At 49.3% G+C, this 21,323-nt stretch overlaps 1 protein-coding gene across 1 annotated transcript in view; it reads right to left on the bottom strand.

The window, feature by feature from the left end:
- LOC116885544 (S-adenosyl-L-methionine-dependent tRNA 4-demethylwyosine synthase TYW1) overlaps positions 1-21,323 on the bottom strand; it is an 83,442-nt gene that overhangs the window by 33,029 nt on the left and 29,090 nt on the right. Inside the window, exons 10-13 of the mRNA XM_032886838.1 lie at positions 19,781-19,899; positions 18,050-18,159; positions 10,157-10,334; positions 6,699-6,834 (exon numbers count right to left, since the gene is read on the bottom strand). Of these exons, the coding sequence (XP_032742729.1) occupies positions 6,699-6,834; positions 10,157-10,334; positions 18,050-18,159; positions 19,781-19,899 (543 nt within the window). The remainder of the gene's footprint in view (positions 1-6,698; positions 6,835-10,156; positions 10,335-18,049; positions 18,160-19,780; positions 19,900-21,323) is intronic.

A 21,323-nucleotide genomic window follows, 5' to 3' on the forward strand; every position in this document is an offset into this window, starting at 1 on the left:
AACCTGCTCAACAAGTCCCTTAGCCACAGCCATGCCCACCCCTCTCCAGCAACGCTCCTTCCTCATCTCCCTCGTTCTTTGCTCCCCTGCCCTCACGGCTGTTGCTTACCTGTAGACAGCAAAACTGCCCTCAGCCTCCAGGCCAAGCCCCTCCTTCTGAGCAGTCAGCTTGGTGCACGCAGCAAGCCACCCAGCTAAAAGGGCACATTTTCCTGGCTCCCTCACGCAGAGTGCGGCTAAGGAACGGAGTCTGGCCAACAAGATACCAATGGAAGAATTATATAAATCACCCAGGGGCTGGAAAGACGGCTTGGCAGTTGAAAGTGGAGTTACTTTTGCAGGTAACCCAAGTCCAGCTCCCAGCACCCATGTGAGGCGGCTCACCACCCCATGTAACTCCAGTTCCTGGGGCTCTGACACCCTTTTTCCGGCCTCTGCAGACACTGCAGTTGCACACCCATACCGACGTACAGGCAGACTCATAGATAATTAAAAACAATAAATCTTTAAGAGGTGTTGGGCTCAGCAGTGCCAAGGGAGAAGAGAAGGACCTGGAGACCACACACAGGCCCCTGGCTCGCTTACACTCGAGCCTCAGCTCACACATCTTGTCTGTGTGGAATCTGGCCCTGCCGCTAATCTGAATGCCAGTGGCACAGTCCGCTTGGTTCTGGATCTGGCCAGCTATGCGGGTGGCTTATTCTCACTACTTTACAAATATCTATAACAGATTTATCCATGATTAAGATCTCTTGCTTCAGGGGATGGAGAGATGGCTCAGTGGTTAAGAGCACTGAGGTCCTGAGTTCAAATCCCAGCAACCACATGGTGGCTCACAACCATCTGTACTGGGATCTGATGCCCTCTTCTGGTGTCTGAAGATGGCAACAGTGTACTCACATACATAAAATAAATAAATATATCTTAAAAAAAAAAAAAAAAGATCTCTTGCTGCTTTCCCAGAGAACCAGAGTTTGGTTCCCAACACCCACACAGGGCAGCTCCTAACCGCCTGTCACTCTAGCTCCAGGGAACCCGACACACTCTTCTGGCCCCCTCGGACACTCGCGTCTAAGTGGTATACATTCACGCAAAGACACACGCACAAACAATTTTTTAAAATTATTTTTAGGGCTGGGGATTTAGCTCCGTGGTAGAGCGCTTGCCTAGCAAGCGCAAGGCCCTGGGTTTGGTCCCAGCTCCGAGAAAAAGAAAAAAAATTTATTTTTAAGTTGACTTTCTGAAATGCAAGGGCTTGGAACTTGGCTTGTTGGTGCTGTTTTCTGTCTTGCCGATAAGAAGCCATGCTGGATAGTTTACGACCTGCAAATGATCCTCTCTCCCCCTCTCTGTGCTGCCTGAGAACAGGGCCCTCCACTGCCTTGTCTACTGTCGCCCACGTCTAGGATTAGCCTCACCAGGTATCAAGCACCGGACAGTACTTGTCTGTGTGGTTGGGGTGTTAGTGTTTGCTCATGGATGGGTACGCAGAGCCTCAGCCAGCAGGCCAGGGCAGCGAACGGGGCCGGCTGGAGGAGTAGCTTAGTAGCAGAATGTGTGCTCGGCATGTGTGAGGCCCGAGTTCAATCTCTCCCATCAAAAAAAAAACTACAAATGTTAGAAGGCAGCAGCCCAGTTTTACCAGGAACTAATAGGACATGACTCTATCATAAGGAAAACAATTTGGGTAAAAAGCGTTACACACACACACACACACACACACACACACACACACACACACACACACACACACACTGATTACAGCAATATATGCACCCAAAACCCAAGTTTATGTGAGGGTCGGTGTGTCCAAGGCCAGCCTTCATTACGTGAGACCCTGACAATCGATTGGAAACATTAAAATGGGTCATCTATCAACGAAAGTCTTCTGGAGAATTTCTTAAAACTAAGATGGGATTCCTGTACGTGAAATAATCCTGGCACAGCTCTGTACCTGTAAAACAACACTGCCGAACCTAAAATCAAAACGGAAGGTCAGCAGCAGCTGCCTGGGCAGAGGAAGGCAGCCTCTGTGCCAGGACCAACCAGAAAGTCTCTCGTTTGGTGATGCCTAGTAACCTGGCCACACCGAATCCCACTGACTCCGGTGGCCCATCAACCATGTCTGCAATGCCATTCTTTACCGGCACACAGTTTGCAGAAAATAAATATAAATTTTGCCCTTGCAAGCATCCATTTAAAACGCTGTGCTGAAAGATGTGTATGCGAAGTCAGGTCTGGAGCTTAAACTCATGCTCCACTGGAAACCAACACCTCCAGGCAGAGCATCTGCGGGGAGCTGCCTGGATTTGGAAGGCGTTCGGAAGATATAGGGATGCTAATATTCTTTATATGGTCTGTGAGCCAAAAGTCAAAGGAGGTGCATATAGAACTCTATTACCTTTTAGATAGACAGGTCCTGGGAAACATTCCTCATTTTTAGATAGCTGCCAAGCTGCCACTGCTGTTCCAGCCCCAGCCTTCTCCGGGATGACCTCAATATACAACCAGCTTTGAAAAAAGGCAGTTTACAAACCAAAAGAGAAAAGTATTGTTTCCCCGAAAGTCACCCTCTGCTCTGTCTGTGTATTTATAGTCCACTGGCTCGTCGAGATGTAGAAATTTCTGGAATCAATTTTGCAGTGCTACACAAACAACCAGCATAAAACTTCAGCAAACTTTCGGAGACAAAGAACAATTTACGAAATGTGGCTTCCGCTGGGGACTTCAGCAGACGGGCTGCTTTGTTTGGGGACACAGTCCCAGTGAGTAGCCCGGGTGGGAGAGGTGTGAATGGGAGGAGGTGATCTCAAAGCTGGCAGGAAGTCCACACAGAGACAGAAACAGAGACAGAGACACAGACAGACAGACAGACAGACAGACAGACAGACAGAGAGAGAGGAAGAGGGGAATGCGCACACAGAAAAGGCTGAGCAAGAGAACAGTTCCAAGAACACACCCTGTGGCCTAATTCCTCCAGACAGGCCCCGCCTTCTGCTTCTCATAACCACCAACGCTGTCACCAAAAGGAGTCCCTCTGTTAGGTCAGAGTCCTCACTGACCCAGCCAGAGCTGCACTGCATTTTTACCTCACCTTCTTCTCCTGAGAGTCTCTCAATCAATCCTTCAAGCGGACACCCAGGATTACCCATCATGGGGCTGGAGATGTGGCTCCGTGGTTAAGAGCACTTGCGGAGGACCTGAGTTCAGTTCCCAGCACCCGTGTCAGGCAGCTCACAACTGCCTTTAATTCCAGTTACAGCAGATCTGATGTCCTCTCCTGGTCTCTGTGGCTAAACCCATGTGTGTGGCACACGCATGCACACAGACCCACACACACACACACACATTTTTTAAATATCACAGCCAGGCCATGGTAGTGCACACCTTAAATCCCACACTTGGGGGGCAGAAGCAGGCAGATCTCTGAGTTAGAGGCTAGCCTGGTCTACAGTACAAATTCCAGTACAGCTAGAGATTCAAGAAGAAACTCTGTCTCAAATAAATAAATAAATAAATAAATAAATAAATAAATAAAGTATACCATTTCTTTATTTGCTTCTTTATGGTTCTCTTTATTCGCCCCCAATTTCAACATTCAGCCTGTAACACTTTCATAGACAGAGAAGGGAAGGTCAACTATTAAATGTTCCTTAAAGTGTGAATTATGGGCCATGTGCAAACACTGGCTTGTTTAAATAGTAGGCGCAAGGTTGGAAAGATGCCTGAAGTCCTTAAAATGCTTCTACAAGCAGCAAGACCTGTGTGTGATCCCAGAACAAGCACACACAAGCTGGCTTGTAACCCTAGTGTCACAGAGGCAAAGCTAGGCTCACTGGCCAGACAACCTAAACTAATCAGAGTCCCAGGGCCCTGAGACACTGTCTCAAAATAAGGTGGATGGCACCTGAGGAATGACACCTAAGGTCGAGCTCTGACTTGCACACACGTGTATACCTAAATGCACATAAACACAAATATTACCTAGTATAGAGCACCCCATTCATATCACAAGCACCCCCTTAACAAGTGAGTAACCTCCAGGGTATCAGGCCAACGAGCCACGCAGTCTTCTGAGCTAATGTTTGCTTCTGGGTGTGGAGGTTTGGGGTTTTGTTTTGTTTGTTTTGTAGGGACAGGGTCTCACTGTGTTTCCCTGGCTGCCCTGAAGTTCTCAGAGAGATAGAGCTGGGATCTTGAATTCAGTGCAAAGGACCTGCCAAGCGTGTATGTGGTCTCAGCTTCGGTTCCCAAGTACCACAATGAAAACAAGAAAAGGAGTACACACAGGGCCAACTATTTCCAAGAAGACATTAAAACTTTTTTGAAAGATTTGTTTTATTATTTATTTACATGTATTCACACACACACACATGAGTATGCACATACAAATGCAGGTGCCCATAGGAACCAGAAGAGAGACTCAGATCTCCTATAACTAGTTACAGTGGTTGTAAGCCTCCTGACACACGTGCCGGGAACTGAACTCACGTCCTCTGTAAGAGCAAGTACAGGCTTTAACCACTGAACCACCTCCCCAGCCCATGACATTCAGTTCAGATGCTCTGACTTTACACAGTTCTTAGGCATTATTTCCATGCTGACACAATTACCTGTGAGCTCACACTCACTTACTTCTGAGCTCACACACACACACACACACACACACACACACATTCACTTACTTCTGAGCTCACACTGACACTCACTCACTTCTGAGCTCACATGCTCGAGGCTTGAAATGTCTGGAAATTACTTTTACACCTAACCCTCCATTATCTGCTGACATCCCAGGCAGGCAAGCTGCACGCTGCTACCAGCACACTGTATCATGAACTTTGTGGACAGGTTCCTCTCTTTAAATGCATGGCCAGCGATGACACCAAGAAGGACAGAAAGCCTCAAGACAAACCTGGCAAGGCGGAAATGCATGAAAAATGCCCCTTGCTCCTCAAGAATCTGACGAGTTTCTAAGCCTGAAAGTAAGTAACCCAGAAAGCCAGTAAAAAGGCGTCATAGGTAAAAATCACCTGACATGAGTGACCTCAGTCCCAAAACCCAATGACAATGCTGAGTGCAGTGGTAGCATCTATAACCCCAGCACTCCTACAACAAGAGGTGGAGACAGGAGGATCACTGGAAACACGGGAGTGAGCTAGCCTGGACTACCCAACAGCAGAAGCAATAAGAAAAATCCTCAACAAAGTGGAAGGAGAAAACCACTTCCCAAATGCTGTCTTCGTACCATGGTGTGTGCACATGCACATGTACCACACTCCCCCTCCCCCAATCAACAATAAAACGTACATTCTTAAAAATAGAATTTGTCCCTCTGCCTATTCTGGCCTGAGCAAAGCAGGCTCGTGAGCCAGTGACACCCAGAAATTAAGAGTTTTTTGGAACCTGGGAGGTCGCTGGTGGCTACTCTGTGGCTGTCATCATGCCACAAAATGAAGAGATTGAATTGCACTGCAAATGTTTGGACTACCCTGAGAAAAGGAAAAAGAAAGAAGGTGGGGAAAATGGGAGGCCCCTCTACCCAAAGTTCATGGCCAAGGAGAAACAGAAGTATTGAAAGTTATTCGAACAGGGAAAAGAAAAAAGAAGGCATGGAAGAGAATGGTAACAAAAGTCTGCTTTGTTGGTGATGGTTTTACAAGAAAACCACCTAAATATGAAAGGTTCATTAGGCCAATGGGTCTACGTTTTAAAAAACCCCATGTCACACACCCTGAGCTGAAAGCTGCCTTTTGTCTGTCTATACTCGGTGTGAGAAAGAATCCATCATCCCCACTGTCTACCACCCTGGGTGTGATCAAAGGGACAGTCATTGAAGTGAACATGAGGGAACCGGGCCCTGTGACACAGAGGCAAGGTGATTTGGGGAAAGTGTGCCCAAGTTACCAACAATCCTAAAAACAACGGGTACATAAATGCAGTCTTGCTGGTTTGACAGTGACGTCATACAAGTCATTCCATTCCCTACAGAAGACTTCTCACTGTGAGGAAAACACCATTGCTGTGATCCTTCTGAACTACCAAGCAGCTTCACCCCATGCGCAAGAAGGATCTATTAAATTGTAAAGGAAGATAAAACACTGCTCAATTTTAAAAAAAAAAAAAATAGAATTTGTGGCAAGGCAGTGATGGCACAGGCCTTTAATCCCAGCACCCAGGAGACAGAGGTAGGCAGAGCTACGAGTTAAAGGCCAGCCTGGTCTACAGAGTGAGTTCCAGGACAGCCAGGGCTACACAGGGAAACCCTGTCTCAAAACAAGAGAGAGCCTGAAGATGTGGAACAGGGGAGGGCTCGGCAGTTAACAGCACCTGCTGCTTGTGCACGAGACGCAGAAGTATGGTTTCCAGCATCCACACGGGGAGGGAAACAACTGCCTGTTAGTGCCCGCTCCGTGCCCACCTCTGGGCTCCGGAGAGGTGGCTCAGGGATCTGGAGCACCAGGTGCTCTTGCAGAGGACCCAGGCTCAGTTTCTACTGCCCACATAGCCATAGCCTTCTGACCCCGAGGTAGCGGGCATGTACACAGTACGCACGCAGGCAAAACACTCACACACGGAAATCTTTTTTTTTAAAAAGTAATAAATGATATAATCTTCCTGTCTTTAAAGAAAAATGAAGTAAGGAAAGCTCTGTTCATTTCTTATTTAGTTATTTTTTAGGAAAAGGCCACAATTCTTACCTTTGCAGATAAGGCTTGCAAACTGTCTAGGAATCGCTGCCAGAAATCCTTGAAGAGCGGGCGGTCGATCTTCTTCAGGCTGTCTTTGGTGCTGGCGTCCACACTTACGTACAGCTGAGTAACTGGTGTGAGGTTCCTTGGGAATGGGGGAAAAAAATGGAAAAATGGTGCCTACATTAGAAACTCCACCGTATGAAATGGATAGCCTGGAAGAGACGACACAACACTGTACTGGTCTAGACGTGTCCACGTTGCCCACCGTCCAAAGCAACTTTTCTGTTTCCCTTTGGGCAGAGCTGGGAATGGAAGGCGAGGTCACGTGCGGTGAGGACCAGCACTCTTGTCACTCAGCTACACCCCAGCCCACGATGACTTTATAGCACGATAAACAAGAAGTCTCTGGTTATTTTTAAATGCCTAGACATGGAGCCTAACAAACTGCAAGCATTAATTATCGGAGGCTGGCCCACCTTTGAACACTAGGCTTTAATGGAAAGTAGATGACATAAATGAAACCCAGCTTGAGACCTGCAGCCGCGGCACGGCACCGTTAGACAGGCTCTCCTCAGGAGCTCTGCCTCGCAGTCCGATGCAGGTGAACTCGGAACCGGGCAGCGAAGCGGAAATGTAAAGGTTCTTTGGAAGGCCAGTTGTGTTGGATAGTGCTTGCTGGGGCAAACACACAAAGGAGCGTTCTCCTGAAGCGGACACGAATGAAAGGGTGTCTTGCTAGAGCAAGCACACGAAAGGACGCGTGATGAAGATCCCTCCCTGTACTGGTCCACCTTACAGGCGTTGCTGTGCTCCATTTATGACTCCATACAGAGAAACGCACCAGAAAACTTTCTGGTGGCGTGCTGGTGGCTTCTTGCCACTTCCTCACACTCGGGCCAATTGGCAGAGTAATGTCAGCTGAGACAGACTCACATGGAGTCTCTCAGACTCTCATGCTGAGGCAGGACACGTGATGAGGCAAAGACCCGTGGAAGACACGTGACGTTTGGAGGGAGCATGAAGAGGACGCAATGGTCTGTGAGAGGGGCTTGCTTCTAGAGCTAGCTTTGCAACACTTCTTCTTCTTTTTTTTTTTTTTTTTTTTTTTTTTTTTCGGAGCTGGGGACCGAACCCAGGGCCTTTGGCGCCGCAGGCAAGCGCTCTACCCGCTGAGCTAAATCCCCAACCCCAACACTTCTTGATCTCACGTCTTCACTAACCTTCACTTTGTTGAAAGAGGTGCAGAAAAGAACTCCTGGTGTCCCTGCTGGTGCAGGTCCCTCCGCTGACCCCTGCAGATTCAGCTGAGGCCTGGATATTCTGACTAGATTGTGCCACCATTACTGCTATCCCGAAACTACCAAGCTGGACTGCAGTTATATTTGTAAAGTGTTTGCAAGTGGATCGAGCTACCGGTGCTGACCTAGCAACTGAACTGCTAATTTCCTGACAACGCGGAGTCACTCCAAAGAACCACTTCTAAACAGGTCCACTTTCCGCGTATCCTAATAACCTTTCCTTCCCACTACCCCACAGTGGGTGATAGACTAGAAGAGAGGTTAAAGCATTAAAGAACTGTTATTAAAATCAAGGTTGAGAAAAATTAAAAACTACAGTGTAGTGTCTGGGTCAATGGGCCACCTACATCCCCAGGTCACTGGAGGAAACTCTATAAGTCAGGAAACGGGATCCAGCCCGCAAACCTTATTCCAAGAGCACAGAGGTACATCCATGCTTCCCCTGGGTGAAGGATGACTGGCTGAAGAGGTGAGGGTGAGTGTGTGTGTGTGTGTGTGTGTGTACACATGTGTGTACATGTGTATGTTGCTCTTTTGTTTATCTGAGTCCAGCTCTCACCATGTTGCCCAGGTTGATCTAAAACTTGCTATGTAGAAATTGCCTCAAACTCACCATCCTCCTGCCTCAGTCTTCTCAGTGTGGGATTACAGGTATTTACCACCATATCCAACTTCTGGGGTTCTTAGTCAACACCACGGGGTCCTCTAAGATGACTCAGTGGGTAAAAGTACTTGCTACCAAGCCTGATGACCTAAATTTTGTCCCCACAACCCACAAGGGAGAAGAGAAGTGACATGGCAAATGCATACAAAGAAACACTCAAAATGCAATTTAATTTTTTTTAATTCTTTGTAATCCCAGCGCTTGAGAGGTGAAGGAAGGAGGATCAAGAATTCAGTGCCAGCCTGGGCTTGAAAGTGAGACCCTGGTTCCAAAACCAAAGGAAGCAAAAGCCAGCCCTGAAAGCTACTGCACCTAGCATGGCCTCAGATGCCCAGTGCTTGGTCGTAACCCTTGCTGACCACAGCAGACACTGGCCTGACCCTTGTCCTGAGTGTGTAACCAGTTAGGATGACGGACAGCAATTCCCAAAGCTTACATGCGCCATTCAAACATCGACTGCACACGGAAATCAGAAGCTCTGGTGGGTGACACTGTGTTAAGTATCTGAGACACAGGGTCAAGAAGTGTCCAGATCTCACTCTGGAAGCAGACAAAGAAGAAAGAAGGTCCCCAGAGTGACAGAGCTCACTCCAGAGGGCTGGACGGCAGCAAGGGGCCCTGAGGAAATCTTCTCAGACCTAGAGATCAGATTTCTGCCTAGACCTGGCCTCAGTAACAAGACAGGTCACAAGGCTCGCAGCCTGGCCCCTTCCTCTACCTCTGCATATAACATATCAATAAAGAAGGCCATATAGGGACAGGGGAGATGGCTCAGCAGTTAAGAGCACTTGTGCTCTTGCAGAGGACCTGGGGTGGTTCCCAGCACATATATCAAATGGTTCATGACCACCAGAAACCTCTTCCGGCCTCTGAGGATGCTTCAATGTGCATGGTACATATAGAAATAAGCAGGTACACATACTCTTAGAATCAACATCGTTTTAAGGAATGCTATGCCATAACTCCTGTGTCTGAACTCCATCACTATTTAGAATGATGGAAAAGGGGGCTGGAGAGATGGCTCAGTGGTTAAGAGCACTGACTGCTCTAACAGAGGTCCTGAATTCAAATCCCAGCAACCACAGGGTGGCTCGCAATCATCTGTAATCGGATCCAATGCCCTCTCCTGGTGAGTCTGAAGACAGCTACAGTATATATGATAAATAAATCTTTAGGAAAAAATTGTTTAGAAAAAAAAGAATGATGGGAAAAGAGAATATGTTGGACTACAACCTTAAACCCAACCCACACTGTCATAAAGTCCAAGCCTGTGTGGACACATTCTAATTTGACATTTCTGAGTGAGATCACACAGGGCGAGTAAGATCATTCAGCAGGTAAAGGCAAGCCTAGACCAATGACCTGAGGCTAGTCCCCAGGACCCAGGTGGTGGCCAGCCTCAGCTAAACAGTGACCTCTGGCCCAGAGTCAGGCCTGCCTTCCACTGTTCACTGTCCACAAGACAACAGCTGCCCTGGAGGGCGGTCACTCTGCAGCCTTACCTGATTTCCTCAGGGAACTGTGCATTGGTGACAAGGAAGGTGGAGATCCCGTGCTGGTGGAGCAGCTTCAAAAGCCTGTTGATCTCTGGGTACATTATCGGCTCACCCACGAGTGACAGCGCACAGTGCTTGACCTCCATCCCCTCTTCGAAGCGCTCCGCCTTGAGCCCTGGCACTCCTGGGAGACCAGGGAAGAATGTCAGAGTGAGACACAAGCCGGACGGAGAGCACCGCTTCCATGACCACTAACGATGCCTTGGTTTCAGGGAAAAACCCATTTTATTTTACTTTAAACAGGAGCTCACTCTGTGGCCAGTTTTAGCTGGCCTGGAATTCTCAGTAATCCTCCTGTCTCAGCCCCCCCACCGCTGAGATTACAGAGGTGAGCCACCACACCCACCTTAAAACCTAATTCTCTTCTTTTTAAAAAATGTTTTTTATTTTATGGGTATGGGTGTTGTGCCTGCATGGACCACATTCGTGCAGTGCCCAAGGAGACCAGGAGAGGTCATAGATTGACTGGAGCTGGAGTTAACAGACAGTGAGCTGCCCTGGGGGTGCTGGGAACAGATCCCAGGTCCTCTCTAAGAACAGCAAGTGCTCTTAACCACGAAGCCATCTCTTTGGCCCTGAAACTTGATTGTGGAGCTGGAGGGATGGTGTAGTGGGCAAAAGGTCTTGCTTTCACAAGCTTTAAGGACCTGAGTTCAGATCTCAGCACCCAGATATGAAGCTGGGCTTGGCCATGCAAACCTCTATAACCCTAAGCACCAATGGGAGTAGACACAGGAGGATTGGTAGGGACTGTGAGAGACCCTGTCTAAAAGAACGGGGGAGGGGCAATTACAGGGCAGGACATCCAGCATCCCGCTTTGACCTTTTTGCACATGCGCACGCATGCACACACACACACACACACACACACACACACACACACACACACACAGTGAATAGTATCTACCTCAAAGAATTTTTGTTAGGTTTAAACTCAAAAATAAATGTAAAGATTCCCATGACACTCAGGAGGCAGCAGCAGGTAGGTCTCTATGAGTTCAAAGCTAGCCTGGTCTAACTAGTAAGACCCAGTCTCAAAAAAAAATGTTCTTTTCCTATGAGAGTCTTTCACTAAGAACTAGCTATTATAATAACACCTTGATCCTAGCTTACTGAACATCACAATCAGCTAAGTATGAGATAGGGAAGTGGCTCGGTCAATAAAATGCTCCTCAGGATCCCTGTTTTTAAAAAGCCAGGGAAATTGTCCAAGCCTTTAATCCCAGTACTCTGGAAGCAGAGGCAGGTAGATTTCTGTGAGTTCGAGGCCAGCCCGGTCAACATGGTGCATCCAAGAGCAGCCAGGGCTACACAGTGAGACCCTGTCTCAAACAACAACAACAGGGTGTGGGGTGGCAGCTCCTCAGGTAGCGATGGGAAGGTAGAGACGGTCAAGTAAGTGCCTAGGACTCTGTCAGGTGGCCTACTTACTAAGTTCCAGGCCTCGGAAAAACCCTGTCTCAAAACAAAGAAACTCACTCAGGGTGGGCAGGGCCTGAGGAGAAACAACCCAGCCTGCCCGTGAGTGTCCAAGCTTGGACAGGCAGTGGGAGTGAGCAGTCAGGCGTGAGTGGGCAGGTGCTGCTGGGAGAGCCGCACACCCCGCCCCGCCCCGCCCCGCCCCACATGCTCCTGAAACCCCCTCAACCTCCTTCCAACAAACAAACACAGTTGTCGCCTGGGCTTCACACACACGCACACGCACACGCGCACACACACACACAATCAGTGAGTAATGACACTATCACGCAGCAAGAACAACTTAAAATGTACTTGGAAATATAAACATGCAAGTCAACCACAGCCGCTCCCTCCACCCCCCACCTAACGACCAGGAAGCAGTGAAAAGTCTAAGAGTGACGGATGACATCTTTTGTGTGCCTGACACACGGCATGTGCATTTCCCATCAGTAGTCCTGAGTTTTTCCTTGCGTTATCGAAATCTAAGATTTAACTCAAAGTCCAAGTTTTAAATAAAACTTGATCCTTAAACTCAGTCTGTGTTGCCAAGACAACCTAGCACTCTGCCTAACAGTCCTGGTTAGCTTTAAATTCCCCATGAGCGGCAGAAGAGAGGGGTGGGTTTACCCTGAACTGCAAAATCAGCCTCCAACTCTGAATGTGGGACGAGAGTACAATGGCTAGACCTGGGGGGTAGGGACAGAGCACAAGGCTCAACTGCTAACTCTACCGCGGGGTCAGGCTGGCATCCTAGGGCAGGGCTCCTGCCTTCTCCTCCCCTAGGGTTTAACATGATGAGCAGAGAAGGCGAACATGAACAAGGACTAAATTAGGGACGGGAGATGCGGCTCAGTTGGCCGTGCTTGCCTAGCAGACCTGGGGTCCGTTCCTGTAACCTTAGCACCCAGGAGGAGGAGGGAGAAGAAACACAAGTTTAAGGTTATCCTCAGCTACAGGCTGAGTGGGGGGCCGCTTGGACCACATAAGACTTTGATGCGATCCCCTCCCCCTCCCCCTGTGCCCACGCACAGATAAATAAGCAAAAATGAAGGCTTGCTGGTGACAGAGCAAGATGGTGACTGTGGAGGGGCTGGGGATGCAGCTAGTGTGAGGCGGGCTCCAGCTGAGGCCTTCTGGAAGGAGTCGCCAGCAGGGCTTTCTGCTGATTGGATATGTGCATGGGAGAATACGGTGTTCCAGGGAGACGTTCTGAGTGTGCGGCCTGAACAACAGAGACAAAACAAGCAATGAACCCAACAAAATAACCAACGGACACCCCTGGGAGAGGACTGCAGAAGGAAAAGTACATCGGGTATTCAAAGTCAGACAAGAAGCTGAACCGTCTGTCAGACAGCTAAATGGATAGGCAACGCTCAAACGTGGCTCTAAAGAGACAGCTTCAGGAATCGGCACGGACACAGACAGACAGACAGACACACACACACACACACACACACAGAGTACAGATACATACAAACAAGCACAAACACAACACAAGCATACACACCACACATGCACGAGCATATGTCCACGCATACAATCCAATTCACATCTTAACCCTTTCCAATTTTCCTGGTTTCATCGTTGCTAAGCAACTTCTGGGCCACTTCCCTCATCCTGGGCATCTTCCTCCCTCTGAATCATCACAAGAACAGTCATCAGACACACTAAGGAGCGAACTTTATCTCACCAAGACACCAAGGAAAGCGGAGCTTGGGGGATTAGCCTAACATTTAGTAAACCAAATGGCGCGTGCACACGATGAATGATGCTCTAGTCCGCAAACACCGTCCTTATTTCTTTTTTGTGGCTTGAGGCAAGGTCTCTTTGTGAAATCCAAGATGGCTTCAAACTATGTAGCCCAGGATGTCCTAGAACCTACTAGTCTCCTGCCTCAGCCTCCTGAGTACCAGGACTGTGGGTGAGCTTCAACGTGCCTGGCTCAAGTAGTCCACACCGGAAGTGGGGGCTTGTCAAATATGGAACATTCCTTTCTTGACTCTCATAATGATACAGGCCCACAGCTGAGAGTGACAGCCGTGACACAGGTTTGATGGCGACGTCACAGGATCAGGGGTGTGCTTGTGTTTGTATTGGTGCAGGGCATGCCCAGTGGAGAGACCAGAGGACAACCTCCTTATTCCTCGGGCACCATCCATCTTGTTGAAACTGGGTCTCTCGTCAGCCTGTAGTTCACCAAGGAAGCAAAGCTGGCTGGCAGGGAGCCCTGGGGATCCATCTGCCTGTCTTCTCATGATGTGTGTGCCACCATGCCCAGGTCCTCAAGCTTGTCCAACATTGGGTTTTCGTTTCGCCGTCCCCTACCCTTGCTCTGAACCTTGAATCTGAACAGGGCCTGGAGAGATGGCTCCGAGGTTAGGAACACTTGCTGCTCTTGCAAAGGTGCCGGGTTTGGCCTGAGCGCCCACCTGACATCTCAAGACCCTGGGACTCCAGTTCCAGGTGATCTGACACTCTTTACTGGCCTTGGTGGGCACCAGGCACATACATGGTGCACGTACATACATGCAGGCCAAACACCCACCCACATAAAGGGAAGAAAGAGCACACAAGCCACAGGTGTTTCCACACCTCCACGCCACTCTCTGACACAGCCTTCGGCAAGCCGTTTGTGTGTCTGCTCTGAGTATGAACAGAAAGGCTAGCAGCAAATGTCTATTTCATTTGCGTCTTTGAGACCCACGCACGGCATTCTTAACAATGCAGTCACCCCTTGGTTCCCCAGGGCTGATGCTCTGAGACTGTGTGTGCCGGCCAGGGAGGGGGTGGGAGTGGAGGGGGGCAGAGTACAGGCAAAGACTGCATTGAATTTCTGCCCTACTTCCGATCACCAATACACAGTTAACTGTGCTTGTGTATAAAGGAGACATCGGGAGAAGAAAACCATCTTAATGATGGGGGGGGGGGAGCTGATTGCCCGCTGAACTGAGAGTGCAGAGGAAGACATTTGGAAGAGAAATCAGCGAGCATCTTCGACACCGGCTCTAGGCTAGGCAGTATGCTACTGTTAGAACACCAGAGACAATGGGGAAAAGACCCATGGTCCATCCTGTCCTCCAAAGCAGAGTGCTGAGATGAGGGGGCCACCCCTGCTCTAGAGAACAAAGGACATTCCTTTTGCTTTGGGTTGGTTGGGAGGTTTGGGGTTTTTTTTGTTTATTTGTTTTGTTAGAGATGGGACCACTTGTAACCCAGGCTTGCCTTGAACTCCTGATCCTACTGCCTTCCCCTTCCCAAGGGCCGGGATTACAAGTGTGCACCACCACGCCTGGTTTATGTGGTCTAGGGATAGACGCCAAGGCCTCACACACAGGCCAGGCAGGTGCTCTCTGCCTGAACCACAGTCACTGAAGTGACTGCGCCTCTAAAGACAAGCCAGGCTGGAGGCCCAGTGCAGCAGCTAAGCGGAAAAGGGCTTCAGGAATGGACATCTGTATACTTTGCAATTTATGAAGGAGAAGGAGGAGATGGGGAGGGGAAGGAAAAAGAGGAAGAGGAAGAATTAGAACTGTTTCTAAGCATTTCTGGTTACCACATAGAAATGCCAACGGATTCTGTATATGCCTAAATGGCACTAATAGATGCTCTCCCTCTCTTTCTCTCTCTGTCCCTGTCCCCTCCCACCCACCTCTATTTTCAGTTTTATGAAACAGGGTCTCGAACTCACCACCCTCTGCCACAGTCTCCTGCTGGGATGACGACAATGCAGAGAGACACCCGACCAATAAATCTATCCTGATACCTCTCCATCAACTTCACTTGTCATCGACCTTAGGAAAGAGCTGCATCTGAAACACTGGAGAGGGGGTGGGGCACCTGCAGCCCTGCTTCTAGAGCCACCTCAGTGGGCTCCAACCTACAGGCCAATTTACCAATGTGCACAGTACTGTCGCTATATGAAACCAGCATGTCTCGAGTTCATCCCTTCTGTCTACAGCAGGCTCTCAACTGCGCACCCAAGTTCAGCAGTGCAGACTCCTGGAATCTGTGAGAGGCACACATTCGCCAGTCATGGTGGCCCACCCCTGTCACCCCAGGCCTCAGGAGGCTGAAGCAGGAGGGACAGTTCAAGGACAGCCCGAGCTACACAGCAAGACCCTCATCCCAAAACCAGAAAGAAGAGAAAGGAAAAGAACGAGAAGAGAGAGAGCTGCACATTCACAGGTCTCAGCTCGCTAGACTTCCTCTCGGGGAAGAAGCAGCAATTGCTGTTTGAGCAGCTGCAGATGGTTCTGACGGTAAAGTCTGGAGCCAGAGCTCCCAGTGAAGCCAAATCTATGTATTCGGCGGAACTGAACTGGAAAACTAGGAACTGAAGGACAGAGTTTCTGCTGCATTACTGCGGGCCACGTGAAGGCATTTTATTATGAGCACCGCACTTTTCATGGGAGCATTTATCCATTAACCCTTTCCCTGCCAACTCTCCCTAACACACATATATATATAAAACCATTTTGGTTTTTTAAGCAAGGACTCCCTATGTAGACCAGCCTGGCCTTTAAATTCAGAGATCCACCTGCCTCTACCTCCTGGGTGCTGGGATTAAAGGCCTGAGCCCCCACAGTACCTTACTTTTATCTTTCACTATGAGTATGGTGAGTGTCTGGGAGAGAAGAGGTATGTGACATGAGTGCAGTTAGTGCCTGCAGAGAGTGCCAGGTCCCCAGAGCTGTGGTGACAGGGTTGAAAGCCACCTGAAGTGGGTGCTGGGAACAGAACTTTCGTAGCACATTCTATAAACTGCTGAGCCCATCTCTCTACAGACCGAAGCATCGGGTCCCTTCACAAAGCCACCTCATGCCCTCCAAGAAGCAACAAACAGCAAAGGCATTTAGGAACAATGGCAAGACGTCTCCAGGAGAGACTTCGACTCAGTGCACCTCCCAGCAGGTGCTAAGCTTCGGCTGGAGTTTTAATTCTTCCATATAATGGAAATATAAAAGCTAAAAGGCCCATAGTTCTGCTTCCACACAGGGATTCGCAGCAGTGCAGGAGGCACGGAGGTCCCTGAACTCACTGGAGACACCAGGAATGTTAAACACACCATTGACTCTTCAAAGGGAGAGCTGTTTAGCCTGTTTTCCACCCAGAAGGTTGGGAACAGACGTGGTTAACAGCCCGGTGACATCTGTGTCAATCATCCTGTGGCCAGGCCACACCAGATCGTCCCTAGACCCATCTCGTGAGCTTGCCAACCGTGAGCCTGGTTCCTCAGCTAGCTACGGGCTCCATGTTTACGGAAGAAGTCACCTGCACTTCACCAAGTTTCCGTACGGTCACTCCTGCAGCTTGGTTGTGCACACAGATTGAGCCAATTGTCACCAGGAAACATTTTTTCCCAACTTGTACTGTGTTTAAATATGCCTAAAATACACTACTCAGGGTCTGACTCGCTAAGCTTGAACCAACACTGCTACTGCGTCACTCTGATCCAAACAAACTGTCCCATCTCTCACGGATCCGCTCTGCCAGCTGTCTTTGGAAAGTCAGTGATGTCAAGTGATGTTTTGCTGGGGCACACAGGTGAAAGGATGCCTTGCTAAAGCAGACACGTGAAAGGCTGTTTTCCTGAAGCAGACACATGAAAGGACCCTTGATGAAGGAGTATAATTATGACCCCACAGACAGCGGGAGACGAGCACCGAGCCTTGGTCTGGTTTGCTCCGCGCCTTGCTAACACACATATGGTTCATCATACATAGTGTTGTTGAGCTCAACTTATGTTAACGCTGCCACTGAGAGAGGCTCGCCCAGGAACTGCAGCAGCTTGCAGCCTCACCTGAGGACAGTTGGTGAGCCTGCTGGTTTCTTCAGGACTGAACCAGAGCTGCCTGGGGTCTGCCTGCCCAGGGGACTGGTCTGCAGCAGCTGAATCATATTTGGTGTTTGCTACCGGACTGAACCACTGCCAAAGAAGATTGAGCTCAATCCCCAAAGAACTATTGCTGAACAGGTCCACTTCCCCCACATCCTAATAGCTTTTCTCTTCCACTACCTCTGCTGGGTGGTGGGCTAGAGGAGAGTTAAACCCTTATTAAAAGGTAGGGGGAAATTATACCTATCAAGGCCATTCTTCCTTCTCTGTGATTCAGGCTGTGTTGACGGGTGTTAGCATTTCTTTTCAGAGAGAGCGTGGCTCAGCTAGTGGAATGCCTGCCTGGCATGTAGGCATGCATGAAGCCCTGGCCTCCATCCCCACCACGGCCTAAGGTCACGTGGAGTGATATACGCCTGGAATGCTGGTACTCTAGAGACCACAAGTCCAAGGCCATCCTCCACTACAAGACAAGTTCAAGGCCAGCCTGATCTGATAAGACCCTGTCTCATAACAAGGGAAATCAAGAAGCAGGCAAATACCTTTGAACTGTTTAATCATGTTCCGATGGTTCTCAATGGCTTCCTTCAAGATCAATTCAGGCTGGTCCATCTTCCACCGCCACTCCGTGCCCACAGGATTTGTATGGTGCCTGTAAACACAGTACAGAGCGCTAAGGCCTTCCGTTATGACATCCCAGCGTCTACGGTGACTGGCCCGTCCAACAAGCACAAGGTGAGAGCTGCTGTCCGGACCACGCTCCCCTGTTCAGAGGATTCTCCCTGTGGGAGTCATGGCACACGGCAGAGATGGGCAGAGAGGTCCGTCAGCAGTCTGCTGGGCTCTTGGCTCAGAGTCAACTCCAGGTATAGGTTGACCAAACAAATGAACCAATTTAAAAAAAAAAAAAAAGACCATATTACCTATCTGTGGGTATGCGTGCACCTATGTTCAGGTACGCAAGGGGCCCAGAAGAAGCATTGGCTTCCCTGGTCCTCTGAAAAGGAATAAAAGCTTCTAACTGCCGAGCCACCTCTCCAGCTCCTTCTTCCTGCTTTCGGCCATGTTAACTGAATACAGACACAAATTTACAGCGACCTGTGGCCAGCGCATTTCCACTGTGAGCTGACGATTCCCAAACCACACGAGAAGAGCAGAAGCGCTCAGCCTACAAGCACTCAGCTTCTCAAGGACAGTGGGTGTGGCTTCTCTTCCTATACTCCAGTCTTTTGAGACAGACTCCCATGTAGCCCAGGCTGCCCTCAAATTCCCCATGTAGTCCAGGATAGCCTTTAACTTCTAATCCTCCAGTCCCCATTATCCCCAGTGCTGGAGTTACGGTGCGGACCACTGTATGAGGTTTATGCAGTGTTGGGAATGGAACCCAGGGTTTCACGCATTAGATGCAAGCACTCTACCAACTAAGCCACATCCACAGCCCTTCTTACTCTTTGGCTATTGGAATAGTGTCCCTTGGAGTATGTAACACATATGGGCCTCATTGCTTCCAGCTCTGACTTTTTTTTTCCCCTGTGTTTATCTATATGTGGTTATACAAATATATGTGCCGATGACCCCAGAGGCCAGAAGAGGGCATCAGATCCCTGTGGAGCTGGAGTTTTGGGCAATCGTGAACTGCCTGATGTTGGGAATTGGGAGCTAAACTCAGTCCCAAGATCAGTGAGTGCTCTTAACCACTGAGCTATTCGACAGATCCCAGTTAAATTTTTAAACACTAATTGTAGTGATTTGAATAGGTTTGGCCCCCATAGACTCATGAGTTTGAATGCTTGGCCCACAGGGTGCGACACTAGTAGGAGATGTGGCCTTGTTGAAGGAAATGTGTCACTGTGGGAGTGGGCTTTAAGGACTCCTAGTGTTCAAGCTCCACCCAGGAGGGGAGAGAGCCTCCTCCTACAGAGAAGCCTGTGGAGGACAGTCCCCTCCTAAATGCCTCAAGTAGGACTCTCAGCTCCTCCTGCACCATGCCTGCCTGGATGCTGCCATGCTCCTGCCTTGATGATAATGGATTGAACCTCTGAACCTGTAAGCCAGCCCCAATTACATGTTGTCCTTTATAAGCGTTGCCTTGGTCATGGTGTCTGGTCACAGCAATGAAACCTAATGCACTAACTCAGTTAACACACTCATTTTAGGGCTATGTAGGCTGACACTCTTAAAACTCTGCTGGAGCTTGGTCCACACAGCACGTGAGTCCGACACTCCCCGGGCAGTGCTCGGCACTGGTCACCACACCACGTGTCTCCACTTACCGCCAGCAGAAGACACATTTGTTCGCACATGCCAAGCTTGGGGTGGCCTCCATGCAGCGATGGCTCTCGATGCCGTAGAATGTGTGCTTGTAGCAACCTCCTCGCCCCCGCAGCATGGACTGTGACAAGCAGGAAACAGAAGAACAGAAACTCAACGGCTAGGCCCTGTTGGCTTCAAGCTTTACTTTTCTTGTTTCTCATCACTGTGCATGAGATGTGTGAGTGCAGGCTCAGGCAGGCGTATGAAGGTCTCGGGACAACTTTCTGGAATTGACTCTTTCTGCCACCCTTACGTGGGTCCCAGAGACTGAACTCGGGTCTCTAGGCTTACAGGGCAAGCCCTTCGCCCTCTGAGCTCTCTCCTCGGCCCAAAGGCATCGTTTTTAAGACAGCATCGTAGGGAGGAGGATGACAGTGGGTAAAAGCACTGGCTGACCTGAGTATGACCCTTGGGACCCACAAGATAGAACGGACACCTCCAAACTGTCCTCAGACCTCCACACACTGATAACTAAGTTCCGTCTGTACTCTTCCCAGCGTGTGTCCCCGCAGTCAGCAGTATGTGACCAGGCTGCTTCAGTCCACTCTCCCCCATGTGCGTCCTGATACTTCAATGTCGGAGACGCTGACTGGGTACCTCATTAGTCCACGAATCCCCGAGGCCCCACTTTTTTGAGCTCTGTCTGTTTTCTGTGTAATCTACTTTGATTTCTGTAGTTCAGACTGGGTAAATCCTATTGACTGGCCCTGGGTGCAAACTGTGCCATCGATCTGCTGGGGTCAGAGTACAGAGGCTGCCACCCCTGCCCGACGGCTGAGCCCTCGGGAAGTCGTTTTATCTGTGAGTCTGCGTCTCTGCTGTATTGGGCTTCTCGGTTGTGTTCTGAGCCCTGCTCTTTACTGGCGATTTTATTCCCTCATTTGTGCGAAGCTCACAGATGACTGATTGCTGTAGCTACTCAAAGCATTCACCCAGTTCAATCCTGTTGACAGCAGCAGATTATTGTCTGCTCTCCGCGTTATGACTTTCTCAAGTCCTTGCTGTGACAGATAAATTTTCTACAGTGGCCTAGGCATTCTGTCAGTGAGGAGAGTCTAGACCAGTAGTTCTCAACCCGTGGTCGTGACCCAACAGGGGCCACCTATGAACTATCCTGCATTTCAGATATTTACATTAAGATTCATAACAGCAGCAAAATTACAGTTATGAAGTAGCAACAAAAAACCAAATGTTATGGTTGGGGGTCATTACAACTTGAGGAGCTGTATTAAAGGGTTGCAGCACTAGGAAGGTTGAGAACCACTGATCTACACCCCACCCCCACACCCCTCTCAGCAAGCATTTTTTTTGCTGAGCTGGAGAACAGGTCCTGCGCTTGGCTTTCCACAGTAATTGGTCTTCCCTAACCATTACAGAGTACTTTACCTTGAATGGCCCCTGGCCTCTGCCGGTTCACTGGAAGACAAGAGCGTCAAGCCAGTAGACTTCTCAGCCTGGGCTGCTTCGATAGCAAGGCTTCCTCTGACCTGTGTCCTCTACAGA

This window comes from Rattus rattus, chromosome 16 (genome assembly GCF_011064425.1).
Source record: "Rattus rattus isolate New Zealand chromosome 16, Rrattus_CSIRO_v1, whole genome shotgun sequence".
Taxonomy (NCBI): Eukaryota; Metazoa; Chordata; class Mammalia; order Rodentia; family Muridae; genus Rattus; species Rattus rattus.